This window comes from Dipodomys spectabilis, unplaced genomic scaffold (assembly GCF_019054845.1).
Source record: "Dipodomys spectabilis isolate Male_0828 unplaced genomic scaffold, ASM1905484v1 ptg000095l, whole genome shotgun sequence".
Classification (NCBI taxonomy): Eukaryota; Metazoa; Chordata; class Mammalia; order Rodentia; family Heteromyidae; genus Dipodomys; species Dipodomys spectabilis.
Genome location: NW_024870772.1, coordinates 28,533,790 through 28,553,504, shown reverse-complemented (window position 1 = coordinate 28,553,504; position 19,715 = coordinate 28,533,790). Strand labels below are relative to the sequence as shown.

The 19,715-nt window shown below is 40.0% G+C and overlaps 1 protein-coding gene and 1 pseudogene across 1 annotated transcript in view; both read right to left on the bottom strand.

Moving 5' to 3' along the window:
- The window catches only part of LOC122112870 (phospholipid-transporting ATPase IB), a 421,079-nt gene that overhangs the window by 379,409 nt on the left and 21,955 nt on the right, over positions 1-19,715 (bottom strand). Inside the window, exons 2-6 of the mRNA XM_042685833.1 lie at positions 9,124-9,223; positions 8,321-8,419; positions 6,936-6,981; positions 5,257-5,297; positions 693-766 (exon numbers count right to left, since the gene is read on the bottom strand). Of these exons, the coding sequence (XP_042541767.1) occupies positions 693-766; positions 5,257-5,297; positions 6,936-6,981; positions 8,321-8,419; positions 9,124-9,223 (360 nt within the window). The remainder of the gene's footprint in view (positions 1-692; positions 767-5,256; positions 5,298-6,935; positions 6,982-8,320; positions 8,420-9,123; positions 9,224-19,715) is intronic.
- LOC122112873 lies at positions 12,130-12,614 on the bottom strand (annotated as a pseudogene).

Here is a 19,715-nt window from a genome sequence, read left to right as displayed (position 1 = left end):
GTACCTATAGGAAGAGTTAATCCTAGCTACTCAGAATGCTGAGATCTGAGGATCAAGATTGGAAGCCAGCCTGGACAGAGAAATCTGTGAGACTTTCTGTCTCTAATTAATCACCAAAAAGTCAGAAGTGGAGCTGGCTCAAGTGGTCCAACACTAGCCTTGAGCACAGAAAAGGCTTGGGGACAGCACCCAGGTCCTGACTTAAAGCCCCAAAACAAGCACAACATAGAAAAAAAGAAGAAAGAAGAAAGGAGAAAGAGAAAGAGGAGGAAGAGGAGGAGGAGGAGAAGAAGAAGGAGAAGGAGTAGTTCAGATTAAGTCTAAAAGAAAGAGAGAAAGAAAAGTAAGAGTCAAGGCAAGACAACGCAATTGACAAAAGTGCAGGTTAATTTTCTCTTACCCAAAATGTGTGGCATCAGATATGTTTCAGATTGTTCACTGCGTTCAATTTCAAAAGATGAGCTTTAGACAGCTCAACGTCCCTAACTGAATCAGAAATCCAGAAGGTTCCAAAATCTGCAACTATCATTAATTAGGAATGTTCAACTTAACAGCTAGAACAAGTAAGGGGAAAAGATGGTAATTCATAGGCTTAAAAGGGGGCAATAAAAAGTCACTCAGGATTTCTGTGGTTGTCACTTAATAGGTTCTTAACACTTATTTCAAGAACTGTGACCACTAGCACACCTGACCTGGAGGAGAACAGGACCATGTCAGCTGGAAGATACTGGCCATTAAGGACCTTCACGATGTCTCCCACTGCCACCTAGAGACCAGGGGACAGGGACAGAGAGGTAAGAAAGAAGAGAAAGCACAAATGTGATAAAGGCAGTTAAATATGTGAAGGAAAAATTGTGTACACCACAAATCTTAGCCTCCACAATAATAAAAGGAAAAGACTTCAATACATACTACTAACTTATAAGGGGCAGACACCCTCTGAATCCACAGGTTCTACATCCAGATTCAACCAACGGAGGATTTATCATATTTGGGGGGAGGATCCTACAGAATATGGGCAGACTTTTCAAAGCCACCCCTGACAGAAAAGTCATACTATTCTTATCTGCAATTAACCAGCCAAAAGCTGAAAGTGCAACTGTGGCTCAAGTGGTAGAGCACTAGCCTTGAGTGTAAAGCCAAGTACCAGCACAAAATAAATAAATTACTGGCTACTGGATCATATCCACTAACAAGTTTCCAGTTTATTTTTTTGTTGAGGGCTAGACAATTTGCCTAGTATATGTGAAGCCTAGGTTCTATCACCAGCACCACAACCTACACCACACAAAAACAAAAGAACACTAAGGTGGGTTCCTGAAGGTGACTTATTAGTAGTATGAATTCTGTGAACTGCTTGCCAAAATATGTGAGAAGGTTTTAGGGGGTTTTTGTTTGTTTTGTTTTGATTTTGGTCTGGTACTGGTCTGGGTCTCAGCTTTTTCCACTCAAAACTAGCACTCTACTACTTAAGCCAGAGCTCCATTTCCAGCTTTTGGGTTTTTAATCAAAGATATATCTCACAGACTTTCCTTCCTGGGCTGGTTTTGAACCATGTTCCTCAGATCTCAGCCTCCTGAGTAGCTAGGATTACAGGCATGGAGCCACCAGGCTCCCAGTTTACCATAAAGAAAAAAAAATAAGTACAAATCAACTTGTAGAACCATTGTGCATTTGATGTTAGTGCACCAATCCAAAGCACAAGTTAGTATCCAATTTAAAGGCAGTAAGTTAAGCATATTCCATAATAAAGACAATACTATATAATTTTAACAACCATCCCTACAAAAATGAGGGATAATTATGCAAGTTGAAAGTGTTTTGAAAAGGGGTTACACTGTCCAAAAAGAAATGTACTCTTTACTTGACTTATATAACTGTAACCCCTCTGTGTATCACCTTTATGGCAACAATAAAAGTAAGTGATATATAAAGTAAAAAAAAAAATCCTATATTTACACAGAAAAAAAAACAGAAGCAATTAATTTTAAAAAGCTAGAAAGTAGGGGAATAGGGAAAATTATTACTTTCTTTCATACTCAAATACTTCAAAATAAAGAAGCATTTGTAATCTCAATAGCCAAGCACTACTTTGCTTGGGTCTCTGTCTGAAGATGATTTTCTATTTGATGTCTGTAACACATGAGTGTCCCTTGTGTGACACCATCTGACAGAATTAGTACAATGGGAAAGAAATCTTTTTCTTTTTCTTTTTTTTTTTTTGTGATGCCCTCCTAGGCCTTGAAGTCCAGCCTGGCCACTGTCCCTGAGAGGGTATTTTTCATTTGTTTGTTTTTTCTCAAGACTCTACCACTTGAGCCACAGCTCTACTTCTGGGTTTGTTTTTGTTTTTAATTTTTTATTGTGAAGATACCGTACAGAAGGGTTACAATTACATGGGCAAGGTAATGAGCACATTTCTTTTTTTAAAATTTATTTTATTGTGAAAATACTGTAGAGGAGTTATAATTACATGGGCAAGATAATGAGTACATTTCTTATCAAGCATTGTAGCCTCCTCCTTTGTTTCCCCTTCCCATCCCTTCCCATCCTTCTCCCGCCTCCCCACCCAATCCTCCCCAGCCTCCCCACCCAATCCTCCCCGCCCCCCCTCCCCACCAAAATTGTAAAGTTCGTTTTCGCTTTCACTGTATTTGATGTCGGTATAATTTGTGGAGGGGAAGGGGAAAAACAAGTCGTTTAAATAGGGATACAGGTAGACCCATTGCAACAATGAGAAGTACAAGTCGTTATGTCGAAAATTAGTACATTGTCGAAAACGAACTTTACAACTTTGGTAGGGAGGGGAAGATTGGGTGGGGGGGCGGAGGGAGGCTGGGAAGGGTAAACAAAGGAGGAGGCTGCAATGCTTGATAAGAAATGAACTCATTATCTTGCCCATGAAATTGTAACCCCTCTGTACAGTATGTTCACAAAAAATAAAAATAAAAAAAAAAAGAAAATGAGTACATTTCTTATCAAGCATTGTTGCCTCCTCCTTTGTTTCCCCTTCCCATTCCTTCCCATCTCCCCACCACCACCCCCCCCCCAGCCAAAGTCCTAAAGTTCATTTATTAACATAACAACTTTTACTTCTCATTATTGCAATGGCTCCACCTGTATCCCTATTTAAACGGTTTGTTTTTGCCCTTCCCCTCCACAAATTATACCAACATCAAATACAATGAAAGCAGGGGTTATACCATGGGGGAGGGACATACAAAGCAACAAAGAAATCATCTTGTAAATATGTTAGAAACAATCGCAAGAAAGAAAAAAACATTTGAATACTTATCTTGGGGTTCATTTCATCGAACATCAACTTATCTGACCTTTTCTGCTTGTCTCAGACATATACTAGTTGTTTTTTGTTTTTTGTTTTTGTTTTTGTTTGGTAGTTTGCTAGAGATAAGAGTCTTCTGAGCTTTCCTGCACAGATTAGCTTTGAACTGGTATCCTCAGATCTCCACATCCTGGCATGAGCCACCAGTGCCTGGCTAAATCTTTTATAAGTGTTTAAAATCACTCTTTCCTCATAGGGTCCTTTGAGTTTCTAAACTGTGAAACAGCCAACAGATCCTCTCAAAGTGGATCAAAGACACTGAAATCTGCCCTAGAGTTGCCTCCCCATCAGCCAGAGCTCAGGGACTCATCTCTTCCTCCTCCAACATTCCCACTCCACTCTGTACCAAGAGTTAAGGAGCTCTGGGTGGCTCTCCTGGACACCCTGTTGCGAACATCAGCTGAGGAATGTCTGAACTGGAAGCTCTGGATTTAGTGCCCCTCCTAGACAGGCCCAGGCACCTGCTTCACCCCTTTGCATGGCTCAGCGGGCGTTCTGCTTTATGATGAACTGTTTGTCCCTTTCACCATACCAGTTGCAGTAGCCTCTCCTATGCACCTTTTAGAAACACATATTCTAGGACCTACCCAGACTGACTAAATCAGAAAATCTGGCCAACTGCAGGCCCCTTATCTACTACTTAGGCAGCCGCCATGAAGTCCTGGGCCCACACATCCACACCAAGGTCCCTACCTCCTAGCACCTCGAGCTCCCCCCTCCCCCTCAACCCACTCCCCTCCCCCTGCCTGCACCCGCGTTATATGTAGTCATCTCAGACAAAGACAGGCACCACTTCTCCCTGTGAGAAATGGCCTTGTCAACGCCTTTGCTGGCAATAAACCTTTCTTTCTTTGTTCTACATGCCTGTGTGTCTGTGTGGTCTTTCTGGGTTGGAGCTTACATTCTCCACAACTAGGCAGAAAAGCCTTCCTTGGTACAATTGTAAAGAGCAGATGCTATTGGCTATGTTCTGTTACCCCTCACTTTGAGACCAAAACAAAGGAGTACCCTACCCTTAAACCTCTGTATTTTAGTAAAAACCTTTTCACCCAAAATAATGAAAATAGACAAAGATAGGATGCATGGGTAAATATGGTCATATTATTCAATGTACAAATCTGAAAATGGAATCAAGGTAACATGAGAGGATAGGTGGAGTTGGGATGGATGGAGGAATAACAACAAAAGGGGCCACACTAATCGAGACTCTGTGTGTACTCATAAACTGACATGTGGAGTTGAAACACCTATGTACTTAAAGGTAATTGTGTGTGAGTGTGTGTGTGTGTGTGTGTGTGTGTGTGTGTGTGTGTGTGTTTAGGGGCTTGAACTCAAAGCCTGGGCTGTCACTGAGCTTTTGTGCTCAAGGCTGATGCTCTACCACTTAAGCCACAGCTCTTCTTGCAGTTTTTTTGGAAGTTGGCTGGAGATAGTCTCACAGACTTTCCTGCCTGGGCTGGCTTTGAATCACAATCCTCGGATCTCAACCTCCTGAGCACTAGAATCACAAATATGAGCATGAAAAAAATAGCAATGAGGATATCAAAAGTTACAAATTACAACTTTAACACTTGAATTTGGGTGAAGAGAAAAACAGAAGACCAGAAACAATCAATGTTTCTCTTGTTGGGTTAAAAGAGAGAAAATACTTTGAGAATTCAAACTACCCATTAGAAGAAATGAAGTTCACTATGTGAACTACCACCCTGGGTATATTCTCAAAGAGACCAGATAGGAGGAAACATTCATATATAAAATAGAGACATATATAAAATAGAGAGAGCTTTAATAAAAGACATATATAAAATAGAAATAGCTTTAATAAAAAACACTACAATATCCTCAGCACCAGGGATTCATTGTAAGTTCTAAAACAATGCTTTCTGATATCATGTTTAAAAAATAGTTTTTACCTCTTTCCATACAATGGTGTGCCACATACCATTTCTTAACACTGTAAAAGAAGAATAATAAAACACAATGAAGTAGTTAGTGCTGATGGTAATTAAAATAAAGTTTTCCAAAACTCTAAGTGATTCCTTATATACTTGCATTTATTATCTCTAATATATTATACCCTTACAGAGAAAGGTATAAAATCACCATTCACAAAAAATGGAACTCCAATCTACCTCTTCAATATATACATTAGTGTACACACCTAAATGTTTTTGTGTACATGTAAGTAAAGTTTGATTCTACTCAATACAGAACAGGAAAAAAGCCTAATGTTATACAACTGCAACAACTGTAGCAAGAGATCTGATGTGCTGAACATAGGTGGCTCATGCTTATAATCCTACCTACTCAGGAGGCTGAAATCTGAAGATTGAGGTTTGATTCCAGCTCAGGCAGAAAAGTCCATGATATTCTTATCTCCAACTAGCCAGCAAAAACGTATACGTGGAAGTGAGACTCAAGTGGTAAAGCACCAGCCTTGAGCAGAAAAAGCCAAGCAAAAACTCTAGGCCCAGTACCAGAACAAAACAGACAATGACAGACAGACATATAGATAGATAGATCTGACATAAAACAATGAAAAAAATAGGAAAAGAGAGGCAGGGAAGAATAACCCAAGGATAAGAACGTTTGAATACTTGGACCTTTTGGGTACATAACAACTATCCAATTTCTTGCTGAGTGATGGTGGCTCACTCCTGTAATCTTACCTTCTTAGGATGCTAAGACATGAAGATAAAAATTCAAACCCAGCCCAGGAAGGTAAGCCTGTAAGATTCTTATTTCCAATTAACCACTAAAAAGCCAGGAGTGGAGCTGCAGCTAAAGTGGTAGAGTGCTAGTCTTGAGCAAAAAAGCTCAGGGACATCGTCCAGGCCCTAAGTTCAAGTCCTAGTCATATATACACATACACACACACACACACACGCTGTCCAATTCTTTTTTGGGGGGGGGCAGGGGGTTTCAGTCGTGGGGCCTGAACTGACTCTGGGCCTGGGCACTGTCCCTCAGCTCTTTAGCTCAAGGCTAGCGCTCTACCACTTGAGCCACAGCACCACTTCCAGTTTTTTTCTTTTTGCTTATGTGGTGCTGAGGAATTGAACCCAGGGCCTCATGCATACAAGGCAAGCGCTCTACCACTGAGCCACCTTCCCAGCCCCAGCTGTCCAATTCTTAAAAATTACAACTTTTTCTAAAATTTGAAATCCTATTTAGATCTATTCAGATCCTGTTTAAACTATCAAGACTAAGGGTTGTTTGTTATTATATGTTATTATTTCTTTTGTATTTTGTAGGTGATTTTCTTTTTTGTTTGTTTTTTTTTTTGGGTCCGTTCATGGGGCCTGAACTCTGGGCCTGGGCGCTGTCCCTCGGCTCTTCAGCTCAAGGCTAGCACTCTACCACTTGAGCCACAGCGCCACTTCTGGCTTTTTTCTTTTTGCTTATGTGGGGCTGAGGAATCAAACCCAGGGCCTCTGGCATGCAAGGCATGAGCTCTACCACTGAGCCACCTTCCCAGCCCCTTGTAGGTGATTTTCTTAATTTGTATCCATATCATTAACTGCTTATTGTGAATCCCTTAAATATAGTTCGTAATCTTAAAGTTTAAGAGTAGAAAAAAATGATATCTTACCTATTGTTTTCTTCTTATTAACTGCATTGTCTGCCTTATGTCGTTTCTGTTACAGAAAGAAAAACAGTCATAAATTCAAAAATTCCAAGTGAATAACTGAAATGACAAAGAATAAGACTGGAGAAAAACCTGGAGGCCAAGAAACTACAATGCTAATGTTGTACAATCCAGCTTCATGGTTTATGATCGACGATCTTTGACAACATTTAAACAGACCCACCGTGGTGATGTGATTATATTTTAGCTCCTTATATTTTTATTATCTTTAAATAGTTGTACAAAGGAGCTGCCATTTAACAAAGCAGTTTATATATGCATCTTGATCAGTCACCTCTTTCAACATTCATTCTCATCCATCCCTCCTAACCTTAATTTGTAGGATATGTACAATTATTTACTGCATTCTCTCCTTTACTGCTTTCTTCTCTTCATTTATCTATATTTTAGTTCTAATAATTAACAATGACTGTAAAGTATAAAATGCCTTACTTCTCATTTATTTATAAACAGACTAAAAGGATGGTTTGATATGATGAAGCAATCACAATCAATTTTAATTTTCAGTTTACATTAATTTACTACTTATCCACCATTTGTGTGTGAGAAAGCTAATGTGTGTAGATGAGCAAGCAAAGAAGAAGGGACCAGAGAGAAAGGAAGGGAAAAGGAGACACAATAGGGACATTGTTTTAGCCAATGAATTTGGAGATACCCGCGGGGAAATGCCAAGAGACAAATCCGAGTGTGTGTGTTTGTGTGTGTGTGTGTGTGTGTGTGTGTGTGTGTGTGTGTGTGTGTGTGTGTGTGTGTGTACATGTGCACGCGCATGCTAGTCCTGAGCTTGAACTCAGGGCCTGAGTGCTATACCTACTCTCAGCTAGCCACAGCCCCACTTTGGGCTTTTTTTTAAAGTAGTTTAGTAGAGATAAGAGTCTCACAGATTTTCCGTGCCCTACCTGGCTTTGAACAATGCTACTCAGATCTCAGCCACCTGAGTAGTTAAGATTACTGGTGTGAGCCACCAGCACCCAGCTTATGAGATAAACTCCTATAAAATTACTTTGGGGATAGCAAAGCCAATGCTATATTCCTAGACAGCACATTTGCTATCCAAATTAACAAGCTCTAAAGTAGGATTTAAGAAACAATAGTAATACCTCTCCAAGAGAAAGGTTCCAGAGATCCAACAATTGAAAACAAAGTTAGAACTACTTTAGATCACTGTAATCAAGATATTCTGAGTTCCCTTCTTTAAAAAATACCATCCCTCATCTAGAGGCTACTGAAGCTATTTTCTGTCTTAGGCATGTTATCCAAAGAAATGTATATATGTAATAAGTTCTATACCATGAAATATATTTTATTACCCAAAAGCAAAAACTTACAAAATCTTCTACAATCTCTTTGATGCCTGCAATTGTTAGGATAATAATCAATGGCACCAGGGTGGTGTATCTTCCTGTGGGAGACACATCTGGAATTTGCTGGAAGAGACAAGAGGAAGTCTGTCACTCAGGACTCACTTGTTTGCAAAGATTTTCCATTTCTGTTGCACAAAACTGATTGCCTTGTTTTTAAACCTATCTAAACTTCAGCCATGAGTTTGGAATAGAAAAAGGTTCAGACATACAACCCCCTGAGAACCAGTGTTTCCATACCTCTTTTAGAAATTGTAATTTTCCTTGAGGCAATACCAAAACACATCTGTTTTATACAAAGAGCGTGTTTTGTTCACACAGCAATGGTTGTTTTTTTCTTTATTATTATTATCAAGTAGGCTTGTACAAAGGGGTTTCAAGTCAAGATGTCAATTTATGAGTTCGATGCATGTTGATCAATGCCACCCCTTTCATCATTCTTCCATTCCTCCCAACTCAACCCATCCCCGCTTCAAGTTAACTGGTTCCATTTTCACATATGTACATTGAATATTATGACTACACTTGGCCACTCTGCCTCTCCCTATTCATATATCCCAACAATCTCTCCCTCCCCACACCCAGACAAAACATGTTTCAGCTTGCTGGTATTCATTCTGTTAAGATAGGTTGCACATTAGCAAAGATTTGATGGGGATGGGCAAAACAATATGTAAATATTATAACACTTTTCCAATTTAGAAATCTATTAGGAAACTCTCATTTTGTATGATTGAGATGGCAAATTTTAAGTAACTTTTTGACATTACCTGTAATAAGGCAATGAAGAGGAAGAAGGCATTAGCAGCTCTTCTAATCTGCTCATACAAGAATCGAGGTAGAAATGTCAACACACTGTACTTGGCCGTACTGTCAGTGTAAAGAAAAATACTACTGTGAGTTACAGAGGTAAGCCCTAAAAAACAATAGTAAAGCAAAGTTTCTAAAACTTGACAAATTGTTTTCTTGTTTGGTTGGTTGGTTGGTTTTGGTTTTTTGCAAAGGTTCTAGGGCTTGAACTCAGGGCCTCATGCTTATGCCTTTTTGCCCAAGGCTGGCATTCAAACACTTGAGCCACACCTCCACTTCTGGCTTTTTGCTAGTTAATTAGAGATGAGTCTCATGTATTTTCCTGCCACAGCTGGATTTAAACCTCAATCTTCAGCTCTGAGTCTCCTGAGTAGGTAGGATTATAGGTATGAGCCTGGTGTTTAAAATAAAGTTTTAAATTCAGGACAAGGAAAACTGTTTTGTAGTCTCATTAATAGAGCTATATTTTTTAATTTTATTTTATTGTAAAGATTCTGTACAGAGGGGTTACAGTTACATGAGTAAGATAATGAGTACATTTCTTGTCCAGCATTGTTACCCTCTCCTTTGTTGTTCTCCCACTATCCCTTCCCTCCCCTACCTCCTTCACTCTTCCAGCCCAAAGTTGTAAAGTTCACTTCCCATATAGTGTCTTATGAGTATCATTGTTGCAATGGGTCATCCTGTGTCCTTGTTTCAGCATTTTTTTATTTCCCTTCCCCTAAGATGCAGGGTACCAAAATCAAGTACAGTGACAACAGGGGATATACCATAGGGGGAAGAACATACAAAGGAAACAAAAATCACATAGTACATTAAAAACAACAACAACAAAGACCTCTTGTATCCATATATTGGGTTTCATTTTGCTTAGCATCATCAGGTCATGGGGCCTGAACTCTGGGCCTGGGCTGTCCCTCAGCTCTTCAGCTCAAGGCCAGCACTCTACCACTTGAGCCACAGCGCCACTTCTGGCTTTTTTCTTTTTGCTTATGTGGTGCTGAGGAATCGAACCCAGGACCTTTGGCATGCAAGGCAAGTGCTCTACCACTGAGCCACCTTCCCAGCCCCTTAGCATCATCTTATATGGTTATATGTACATAGCTTTTGAGCTTTTCTGCACATCGGATAAAATTATCCTAGACATATACTAATTATTGCAAATGAGGGAAACCATGGCCCTATATTTCTTTGGATCTGGCTTACTTCACTTAATATGATTTTTTTCCATTTCCTAACAAATGAGGTGGTGTCATTCTTTCTGATGGAAGCCTATAATTCCATTGTATTTATATACCACATTTTCTTGATCCATTCATCTACTGAGGAGCATCTGGGTTGGTTCCATATCTTAGCTATGGTGAATAATGCTGTGACAAACATAGTTGTACTGGTAGCTTTAGTATGGCCTTGTTTGTGATCATTTGAGTAAAAGCCCAGAAGTGGGATTGCTGGGTCGTAGGGGAGTAGAGCTGTATTTTTAAAGGGCACACCTTGTCAAGGGAGCTTCCAATGTCATCTCTCTGTGCAAAATTTGATATGTGTGTTCGGTTTTCACATAGTATAAGCAGGAATATTTACCACCATCCCCTCCCCCACATACTACAACCTATGTATATACACATAACAAGTCCTATGGGATATGCACTGCTGAGAGTGACTCACACCTGTAGTCCTAGCTACTCAGGAGGCTAAGATCGTGATTCAAAGCCAGCCCAGGCAGGAAAATATATAGGACTCTTATTTCCAATAAATTACCAAAAGCTGGAAGTGGAACTGTGGTAGAACACAAGCTTTGAGCAAAAGAAGCTCAAAAGACAGTGCCCAGACTCTGAATTCAAGCTCCAGGACCAACATAAGTATACATGCATACATACATGCATGCATGCATGTATGGATACTTACATACATAGATATGTATATATAAATTGGTGAGCCTGTTGTTAGTGGCTCATGCCTATATCCTAACTACTCAGGACACTGAGATCTGAGGATTATAGCTCAAAGCCAGCCTGGGCAGAAAAAGTCCATGAGACCCTTATCTCTAACTAAGCAGCAAAAAGCCGAAAGTAAAGATATAGCTCAAGTTGTAGAAGGTCAACCTTGCATGAAAAAGCTAAAGGGCAAAGTCCAAGCCCTGAGTTCTCAAGCCTCAATACTAGCAATAAATAAATACATGTATATGTATGTATATAAATACATACACATATATAAATATATATACATAAATATACATACATAAATATATATACATAAAACATTTATACACATATGTATACATAAATACACATGTATGTATATGTGTATAAATGTTTTCTTTTCATTATTTCCTAACAATCAGTGAAACAATTCTTTCCATAGCATTTACAATGTATTAAGCATTATAAGTCATCTAGAGATGATTTAAAGTGTACAGAATGTTCACAGGTTCTGTGCAAATCCTACACTATTTTCTTTTTTTTTTAATTTTTTTTTTGGGGGTCCAGTCATGGGGCCTGAACTCTGGGCCTAGGCGCTGTCCCTCAGCTCTTCAGCAAGGTTAGCATTCTACCACATGAGCCACAGCGCCACTTCTGGCTTTTTTCTTTTTGCTTATGTGGTGCTGAGGAATCGAACCCAGGGCCTCAGGCATGCAATGCAAGCGCTCTACTACTGATCCACCTTCCCAGCCCTATACTATTTTCATATAAGGGAACTCAGCTTTCTAAATATGAGTATCCAAGAGGTCCTGGAACAAATCTGCCATGGATAATGAAGGATAACTATTTGTATTTCTCTATCCATAGATCAGATTATGGGAATATAAAGAATGCATATGATCCTCGCACATAGCACACAGCAGTCAATAAATAACTAAATAAACCAAAGACAAAAACTGAGAACCCAGTGGGTAAAATACACTAGCCTATATGATTGCTAGCTTACTCTCCAAAAGCATTACTTAGAGTCTGTTCTTTTTCTTTTTTTTTCATTGGTGTAATAAAGTTTTATTTTTCCAAACGTACAGCTGATTGTATCTGTTCATGCATCTTCAACAGCAGCCGGGGCATCTCCACCTTTAGTATTTCTAGTATAAATTACTTGAGATCTGTGCTTTGAGACTAACTTGATAAGTCCTTTACTAAGCAGCTCCTGAAGGGCTGCCCTGGCCAGGGAGCCACGAATCTTCAGCCTCTCAGAAACCACTGCAGAGGTTATGAGTTTCTAGTTCAGAACTTCCTTACAGAGTTTGTCGTAAGTGGCTTTGTCAAACAGGATGAGGTTGTTGAGTTTATCCCGAACTTTGCCTTTGGACCACTTCTTCTTGGCCTTGCCCCCAGACTTGTTTATTGGGTCCTAGTCTTTCTTGGCTGACTTCCCGGCATCTTTCTTCTTCTTGTCATCCATGGGCGGCATCGCAAGGCCTGGAGAGCGGGAGAGACCGCTGTGGCTTCATCAAGATGTCGGACAGAAAAGCAGTCTGTTCTTTTTCTGTGTATGTGTCCACACGCACCCAGGACTGGGGCTTGAGCTCAGGGCCTCAGGGCCTCATGCTCTCACTGTGGTTTTTTCATGCAAGGCTGGTATACCACCACTTGAGCCACAGTTCCACTTCCAGATTTTTGCTGGTTAATTAGAGAAAAGAATCTCACGGACTTTCCTGCCTGACTGGGATACTCAGATCTCAGTATCCTTAGTAGCTAGATTACAGGTGTGAGCCACCATGCTTATTGTTAACTAAAATATATTCTAGCAAGATATCTAGGGGATTCCAAATGCACTACAAATTAGATGCATTAAAACAGAGAAGCTCAGGACACACCATATATCAGAGTTATTATGTACTGTTATAAGCCATAACAGAAACTAGTTCTGGGAAGACAAAATAAAACCAAAGTGGACCACTCAAAAATTTTTGAAATATGGTGGAACACATCAGAAGATATGGGAAAAAAAAAAACATTCAAAGTAGCTGCCTTGGGTAGAAGAAGACCAAGATGGGAGAGAAAAGACTGGAGATCCCTGATTCTCATGCTAAGCTCTTCCAACTATTTGAACTTTTAACCACCTACATGTGTCATCTTAAGAATAGTTTTATATTGTAAATAAAAAGTAAGTCATATCCAGATATAGCTACCTAGAAACAGCTGTTGTTTTAGCTAATTATAGGCATGATTCTCTTTGGACAGCTGTTTACTAGAAGATAAAATTAGGTTAAGGACTCAATTTGTTCTGCTCCCACAAAAAGGTCTAGTAACCATTGTTACCTGATTTTACTCCCCACAACCAGTTCCTCTGGCCAGCAACACCTGAGACTACATTGGGTAAGAGGAGACTTCTAATCTGCCCTAACATTATACATCTAACATTAGTATCACACCCTAGATACACAATTTTGATAAATTCCCTTGGGATCTTCCTTTGAGATGAACAATCCACCTTTCAGCATAAGAGTCTCTGACCTATAACTAATAATCTTTCTCTCTCTCTCTCTCTCTCTCTCTCTCTCTCTCTCTCTCTCTCACACACACACACACACACACACACACACACACACACACACACAGGGAAATGGAGATCATTCCTCTTTAAATGGAAATCATATTATGAAAAATACTAACCTTTAATAAGTTCTCAAACTCCTTCTCAAACTCTGCCAAAGTCCTAGAAAATTTCTTTCTTTGTTTTTCCCAGCAACCCACATCTTTCCTTTCGAGTCAATAGCCCAAAAGGTCATCTCCTCTAACAAGTATTTCTCTACTCATGACTACACAGATCGCCCATCCATCCATCCATTTTATCACAGAGTGATGTGTATATGTGAGAGAGATACAGACAGACAGGCAAGCATATGGACAGTCAGGCAGGCAGGCAGACAGACAGACTGACCGACCGACTGACTGACTGACAGAAACAGAAATTCTCTTAACCCCCTCTAGGTGCCTTACAAGCTGATAGCTCCTGGCACACCCTGAACAACAGCACAGTGCCCTCTGCTGGCAGGACCGTACAGTGACGCTTTCTGCAGTGTTAGGAGCACCAGAGCAACTCCCATAGCCAAAGTAAGTTCTAGTCCTTTAGCCATCACTAGTAACAAGTCCTCAAAAAAGCAAAATTGAAGAATCTGAATGCTTCTTCTTTGTCTTATATAGCCACCAGGAGACCATTTCAAGTAAAGACATAATGTATAATCAATGATTCCCCCAAGAAATTCTAAAAAGTTAATTTCCATCTCTTTAATTCACTATCACTTAAATACTCAGAGTCATATTCAGATTTTGTGGGGCCTGGAAGGAACTGTGTATAATACACATGAAATTTGGGGGCCTTACTATAAGAAAATTCGACCAAAAAAAAGTTGAACATAAAACAGAATTTAAAAATTATAATATGTCATACATTCGTGTAAGCTGAAAATACTACATCACCATACTCAGAAAATGATGTTTTTAATCAGATCCTTTGTAATAATTGTCTCCCACATTTTAAATTCTATTTGCTTAAATAACTTCTTCCATGATAATTTCATAATCAGTTTTAGGGAAAAAATAAATTCATTCTGTCTTCTGGCTAGGGTTCAGTTAATTTTCATTAATTTTCTGGTGAAGTTTCTACATGTATACACAAATTATCAATAAAAATATTCTATGTCACTATGTTGAAAATGAACAACTTGTGTACACATGGCCCTCTGTAGAAGTCCCTGCCCAGCACCTGCAACCCAGATAATTGGCACACTTGGGGGCAGTGGAGAGCCCCTAGGCTCTGAGGTCATTGCCTTTTCCTGAGGTCACCTCCTCATCCACCCCAGTCACACTTCCTTTAGACCATGAGAGATTCCCAGGCTCTACATCACTTCTACATCCACTGTGGCCACACTTCCTCCTCCCTGTCCCCCTATATAATCTATCTCCATCATTAGTTCCTCATTCTGCACACCAACATCTCCTGCTGTCCAGCACCCAGCCATCCTTTGAATTACAGGTGCCTATCTCAATTGGTACAGCAAGGAGGGCTCTGTTTTAGAGTATTGTCACTAAACAAAAAAAAAAATACATTTTTTTTCTGAAACAAAGAATGTCCAAAATGTGGCCTTCTGGCTTTCTAAATAAGAGATGAGCTGCAAGTGTCTTTCTTCCGCCCAGAATGAAGTGAGACTGTTTTTTTATTTTGCTTTGGTTAGGAAAGGATGGAGTATGTTTGGGAATCACACACACACACACACACACACACACACACACACTTATAGCATCCATACAATGGATGGCCTAAAATCAGGAGAAAAGAATAATGTGGGCTCCCTCAAAATGAGCCTCTCTGGACTAGATAATAACAGACATTCAGCAATAAGAATGAAACAGCTCTGGACATCATCACAATGTATTGTCTAGGATAAATATAAATCGGAGTCTCAGCAAATCTCCAAACAATTGTCCATTATATTAAGCAGTCATCAAGCATTTTTTTGATGTAGTTTGCACAGGCTAATAAGAGAGAGAAAGACCTGGTAAGGGAGAGGTAAATGCTGTTTCTAATCCCAGTTCCTGCTTACAGGAGCCACTTGTCCTTTCACTGCCTCTGTTCCTGCATTCAGAATGTAAGAGGTGCTTAAAAGCTGCTTTTGCTGAAAGGCACCAATGACTTACTTGGGCCTATGAATTGCCTAAAAATAGAAGAAATTTTGGCACCTCTGCCTCCAATTTGTACTTTTTTGCTCTAAAGCCATTCTCTCTGCAGTCACTTTACAATCATCTTGGGTTCAGGAAGGACGGACTATAGGGCTGATCTAAAACATCTTTATGACAAACTATCCCTAAGAAACAACAGAGCCTCCTCAGGAAGAATAAGTACAACTAAATTAAGGTAATTTTTAAACGAATTTAATAAGAAGTGAAGGCATTTATGTCAGGTTGTATTTTAAGAAGCCTGAATTTAATGTAAAATTGTATGTGTAGACATGTGTCTAAGGTACATACACCATTTGACAAACATAATTTTATAATTCCAACTTTATGACTGATACTGGACATTACAGTTTTAACAAAAACTGAAGGAAACAATTCTTATATAAGGAAAATAAATTAAGGACATTTATATTATTTTGGGGGGAGGGGGGAAATTAGACGAAAAAGTATATGTTAATATGCAGAGAGAGAGGGAGATTGAGTCAGAGAGATTGAGAGAGACATGAAGGGGATAGATACTAATATCTATTAGTAATAATGAGGAAAGAAAGAGTTGTTGCGCACTTCCCTTAAAAAGAAATCCTGAATATCCAACCTAATAAGAGTTCTATCATCAGCAAACTTGAGAGCAAGAGGCAAGATAAGGGATATGAGGCTGAGATCTGATTTTTACAGTTCAAAGCCAACCCTAGCAAAAAATCTGTGAGACTCCTGTCTCCAATTAACCACCAAAAAGCCAGAAGTGGAGCTATGGCTCAAATGGCGGAGTAATAGCCTTGAGGAAAAATTCTTAGGGACAACACACAGGCCCAGGACCAGCACACATACATACAAGAAAGAAAGGAAAGAGAGAGAGAGAAATAAAAGGAAGAGAGAAACAGAAAGAGAGAGAAAGAAAAAGAGTGAAAAAGAGGGAAGAAGAGAGAGAAAGAGAGGAAGGAAGGAAGGAAGGAAGGAAGGAAGGAAGGAGGGAAGAAAGGGAGGGAGGGAGAGGGGGGAGGGAGGGAGGGGGGAGGGAGGGAGAGGGGGGAGGGAGGGAGGGGGGAGGGGAAAAAAGACCAATCTCCTCATATTCAAAATTCTGAGAATATACAGAAATGTCGGTAGATTGAGACAGTAGCTTCAGCTGGTCTACTGACCAGAGCAAGGACTTCAGAAGTGATGCAAACAGTAGCCATAGGTAGCCTTTCCCTCACATAATATAGTAACTCAACCTGAGTGTCAGATCTTTTGATGCCATCTAGGAGCAGATTCCTTTCTTCTAACCATTAAAGAATTAAAAGGCAGGAAGGTGTTTAAGGTAAACAGAGTAAGGTTATTTGAAAGTGAAAGGAAAGCCATGCAAGAAACTCCATCTGGAAAGAGGTCTAAAGAGGAGTCCAATGGAGTCCTCTAGAGGGTGGATTTATACTAAGATGCTCCCCTATATCTCCTCCCCGGGGCTTTTTGTTTTTTGCTTCATGGCAAGCCACACCCCCTGGCTCTTTTTATTGGTTAAGCAGACACCCAGGGTTTTATGGAAAGAAGTATTTGAGCAGGAGCCCAAGGCACTGTGGGAATAAGAAAGGTTATGAAAGGCCACATAGTAGGTCCATGGCTTCTTTATCCTTATCTACCAAACAGTTCCCCTTTTTCTCTCTCACTTTCTTTTCCTGGAAGTGAAAAATGTGCATGGAGAAGGGAATAGGCAGGATAGAGAAGAATCATAGAAGGAGTAACTATAAACAGGAAGCACTGGACACTTAGATGGACCATGGTAATTTGGAACTCCCTTGTATAACCTTTGGAAGTTCAGAAGAGAAAAAAATAAATAAATGTAATGTAAATGAATAAATGAGTGTCAGAAGAATTTCCAAGGACCTGAAAGAGAAGGTTAGGGGAAATGAGCTAACGATTTAGGAGAGTGAGGGGAGGGGAGTGTCTGTGTGAGCTTTTTGTGTGTATATGCTGGTCCTGAGGTTTGAACTCGGGGCCTGAGCACTGTACCTGAGCTTTTTCCACTCAAGGTTAGGGCTCTACCACTTGAGCCACAGCTCCAATTCCAGCTTTTTGGTGGGTAACTGGAGAAAAAAAGTTTAATGGATTTTCCTGTATGGGCTGGCATTACACTACAATCTTCAGATCTCAGCATCTTGAGTAACTAGAATCTGAGGCATGAGCCACCAGCACCAGGCCTATGTGAGCTTTTGACATTGCTATGACAGAAGATATAATCATAATGCCCAATGGGATCCAAGGAACAAGGATTTGAAACACGTCATCCCAAAACAATGTATACGAAAGGGTCCTTAAAAATAATTAAGGGGCTGGGAAGGTGGCTCAGTGGTAGAGTGCTTGCCTTGCAAGCATGAGGCCTGGGTTCGATTCCTCAGCACCACATAACCAGAAAAAGCTGGAAGTGGCGCTGTGGCTCAAGTGGTAGAGTGCTAGCCTTGAGCTGAAGAGCTCAGGGACAGCGCCCAGGCCCAGAGTACAAGCCCCACAACTGACAAAGTAATAATAATAATAATAATAATAATAATAATAATGTCAAATGTTTCCATTCAAATACATTGAAAGTCTTGTGAATTATAGAAAAGCTTGCTTTTCTGTATCTTCTACATCTTGGATACTATGGATATCCCATCCACTCAAAACCAAAACAAGCCAGGTGTCAGTGGATGATGTCTGTAATCCTAACTACTCAGGAGGAAATCTGTGGATCAAGATTCAAAGCCAGCCGGGGTAGGAAAGTTCATGAGACTCTTATCTCCAATTAACCACCAAAAAGCCATAAACCGAGCTGTGACTTAAATGTAGGGTACTAACCTTGAGCAAAAAAAATACTCAGAAATAGCTCCCAGGCCTTGAGTTCAATCCCAGGACCATTACCAAAAAAAAAAAGGCAAATCAAAATCACATCATTGTTCCCTCTAGTCTTCTTTCCTATCATGTAATCCTTAAATCCATCCCTGTCAGACATGCTTTCATTTCCTTTGCAGTACAGTTTTCCCAAGGAACCTAGTAAAATATTTATGAATGTTTTGATATTGGCATCAGAGTCCTCTGCAGAGACAGAAAAGGTCAAAGTCATCCTTATCCCCCCCCACCCCAGTGAAGATTATTACATCTAGTACACACAAAAGTCAATGTAAGCCAAGCACTAGTGGTTCACATCTGTAATCTTAGCTACTCAGGAGGCTGAAATATGAGGACTGTGGTTCAAAACCAGCCTGGGCTTTTTATCTTCAATTAACCACCAAAAGCCAGAAATGGAGCTGTAGCCCAAGTGATAGAGTGTTGGCCTTGATCATAAAAGCTCAGGGACAGCACCCAGACCCTTAGTTCATTCCCCAAGACCAACACAAAATAAAGAAGAAGAAGAAGAATACATCATTGTACTCACAAATTGACATGTTGAACGAAAACACTCTTTGCACATTAAAGATACTAAGTAAATAAATTTTTAAGTCAATACAGCAGATTCAGACTGATTTTTTGTTTGTATTTATTTCCTTTTAATTATCAGTTTTAAACTAAAATATTTTATTCAAACAAAAGAATACTAAATTAGTCCCTTAATATTAACTTAGATGCATGAATCTCAGAGTCCCCCCACCCCCACCCCAGCACTCAGGTTCTGTCACAGGCCTTGTACAACTCCTTTTCCCTAGTTCCACATTGACTATTCCAATCCCTCAGTCTCCCCTGACTCTCTCCACCCTTCACCTGAGAGCTCCACTCCCTCCTCCTTTCGTGGAGCTTTGAGCTGGACTTGATATATCCCAAACTGCCAACATACAGACTGCCAGCCCTCACTACCCTCTATTCTTTCTATCTTGTCTTAGAAAGAAGTCTCTCACCTTGATGCCCAAATCTAGAAACTGCACCTGAGCATTTCCTGTTAC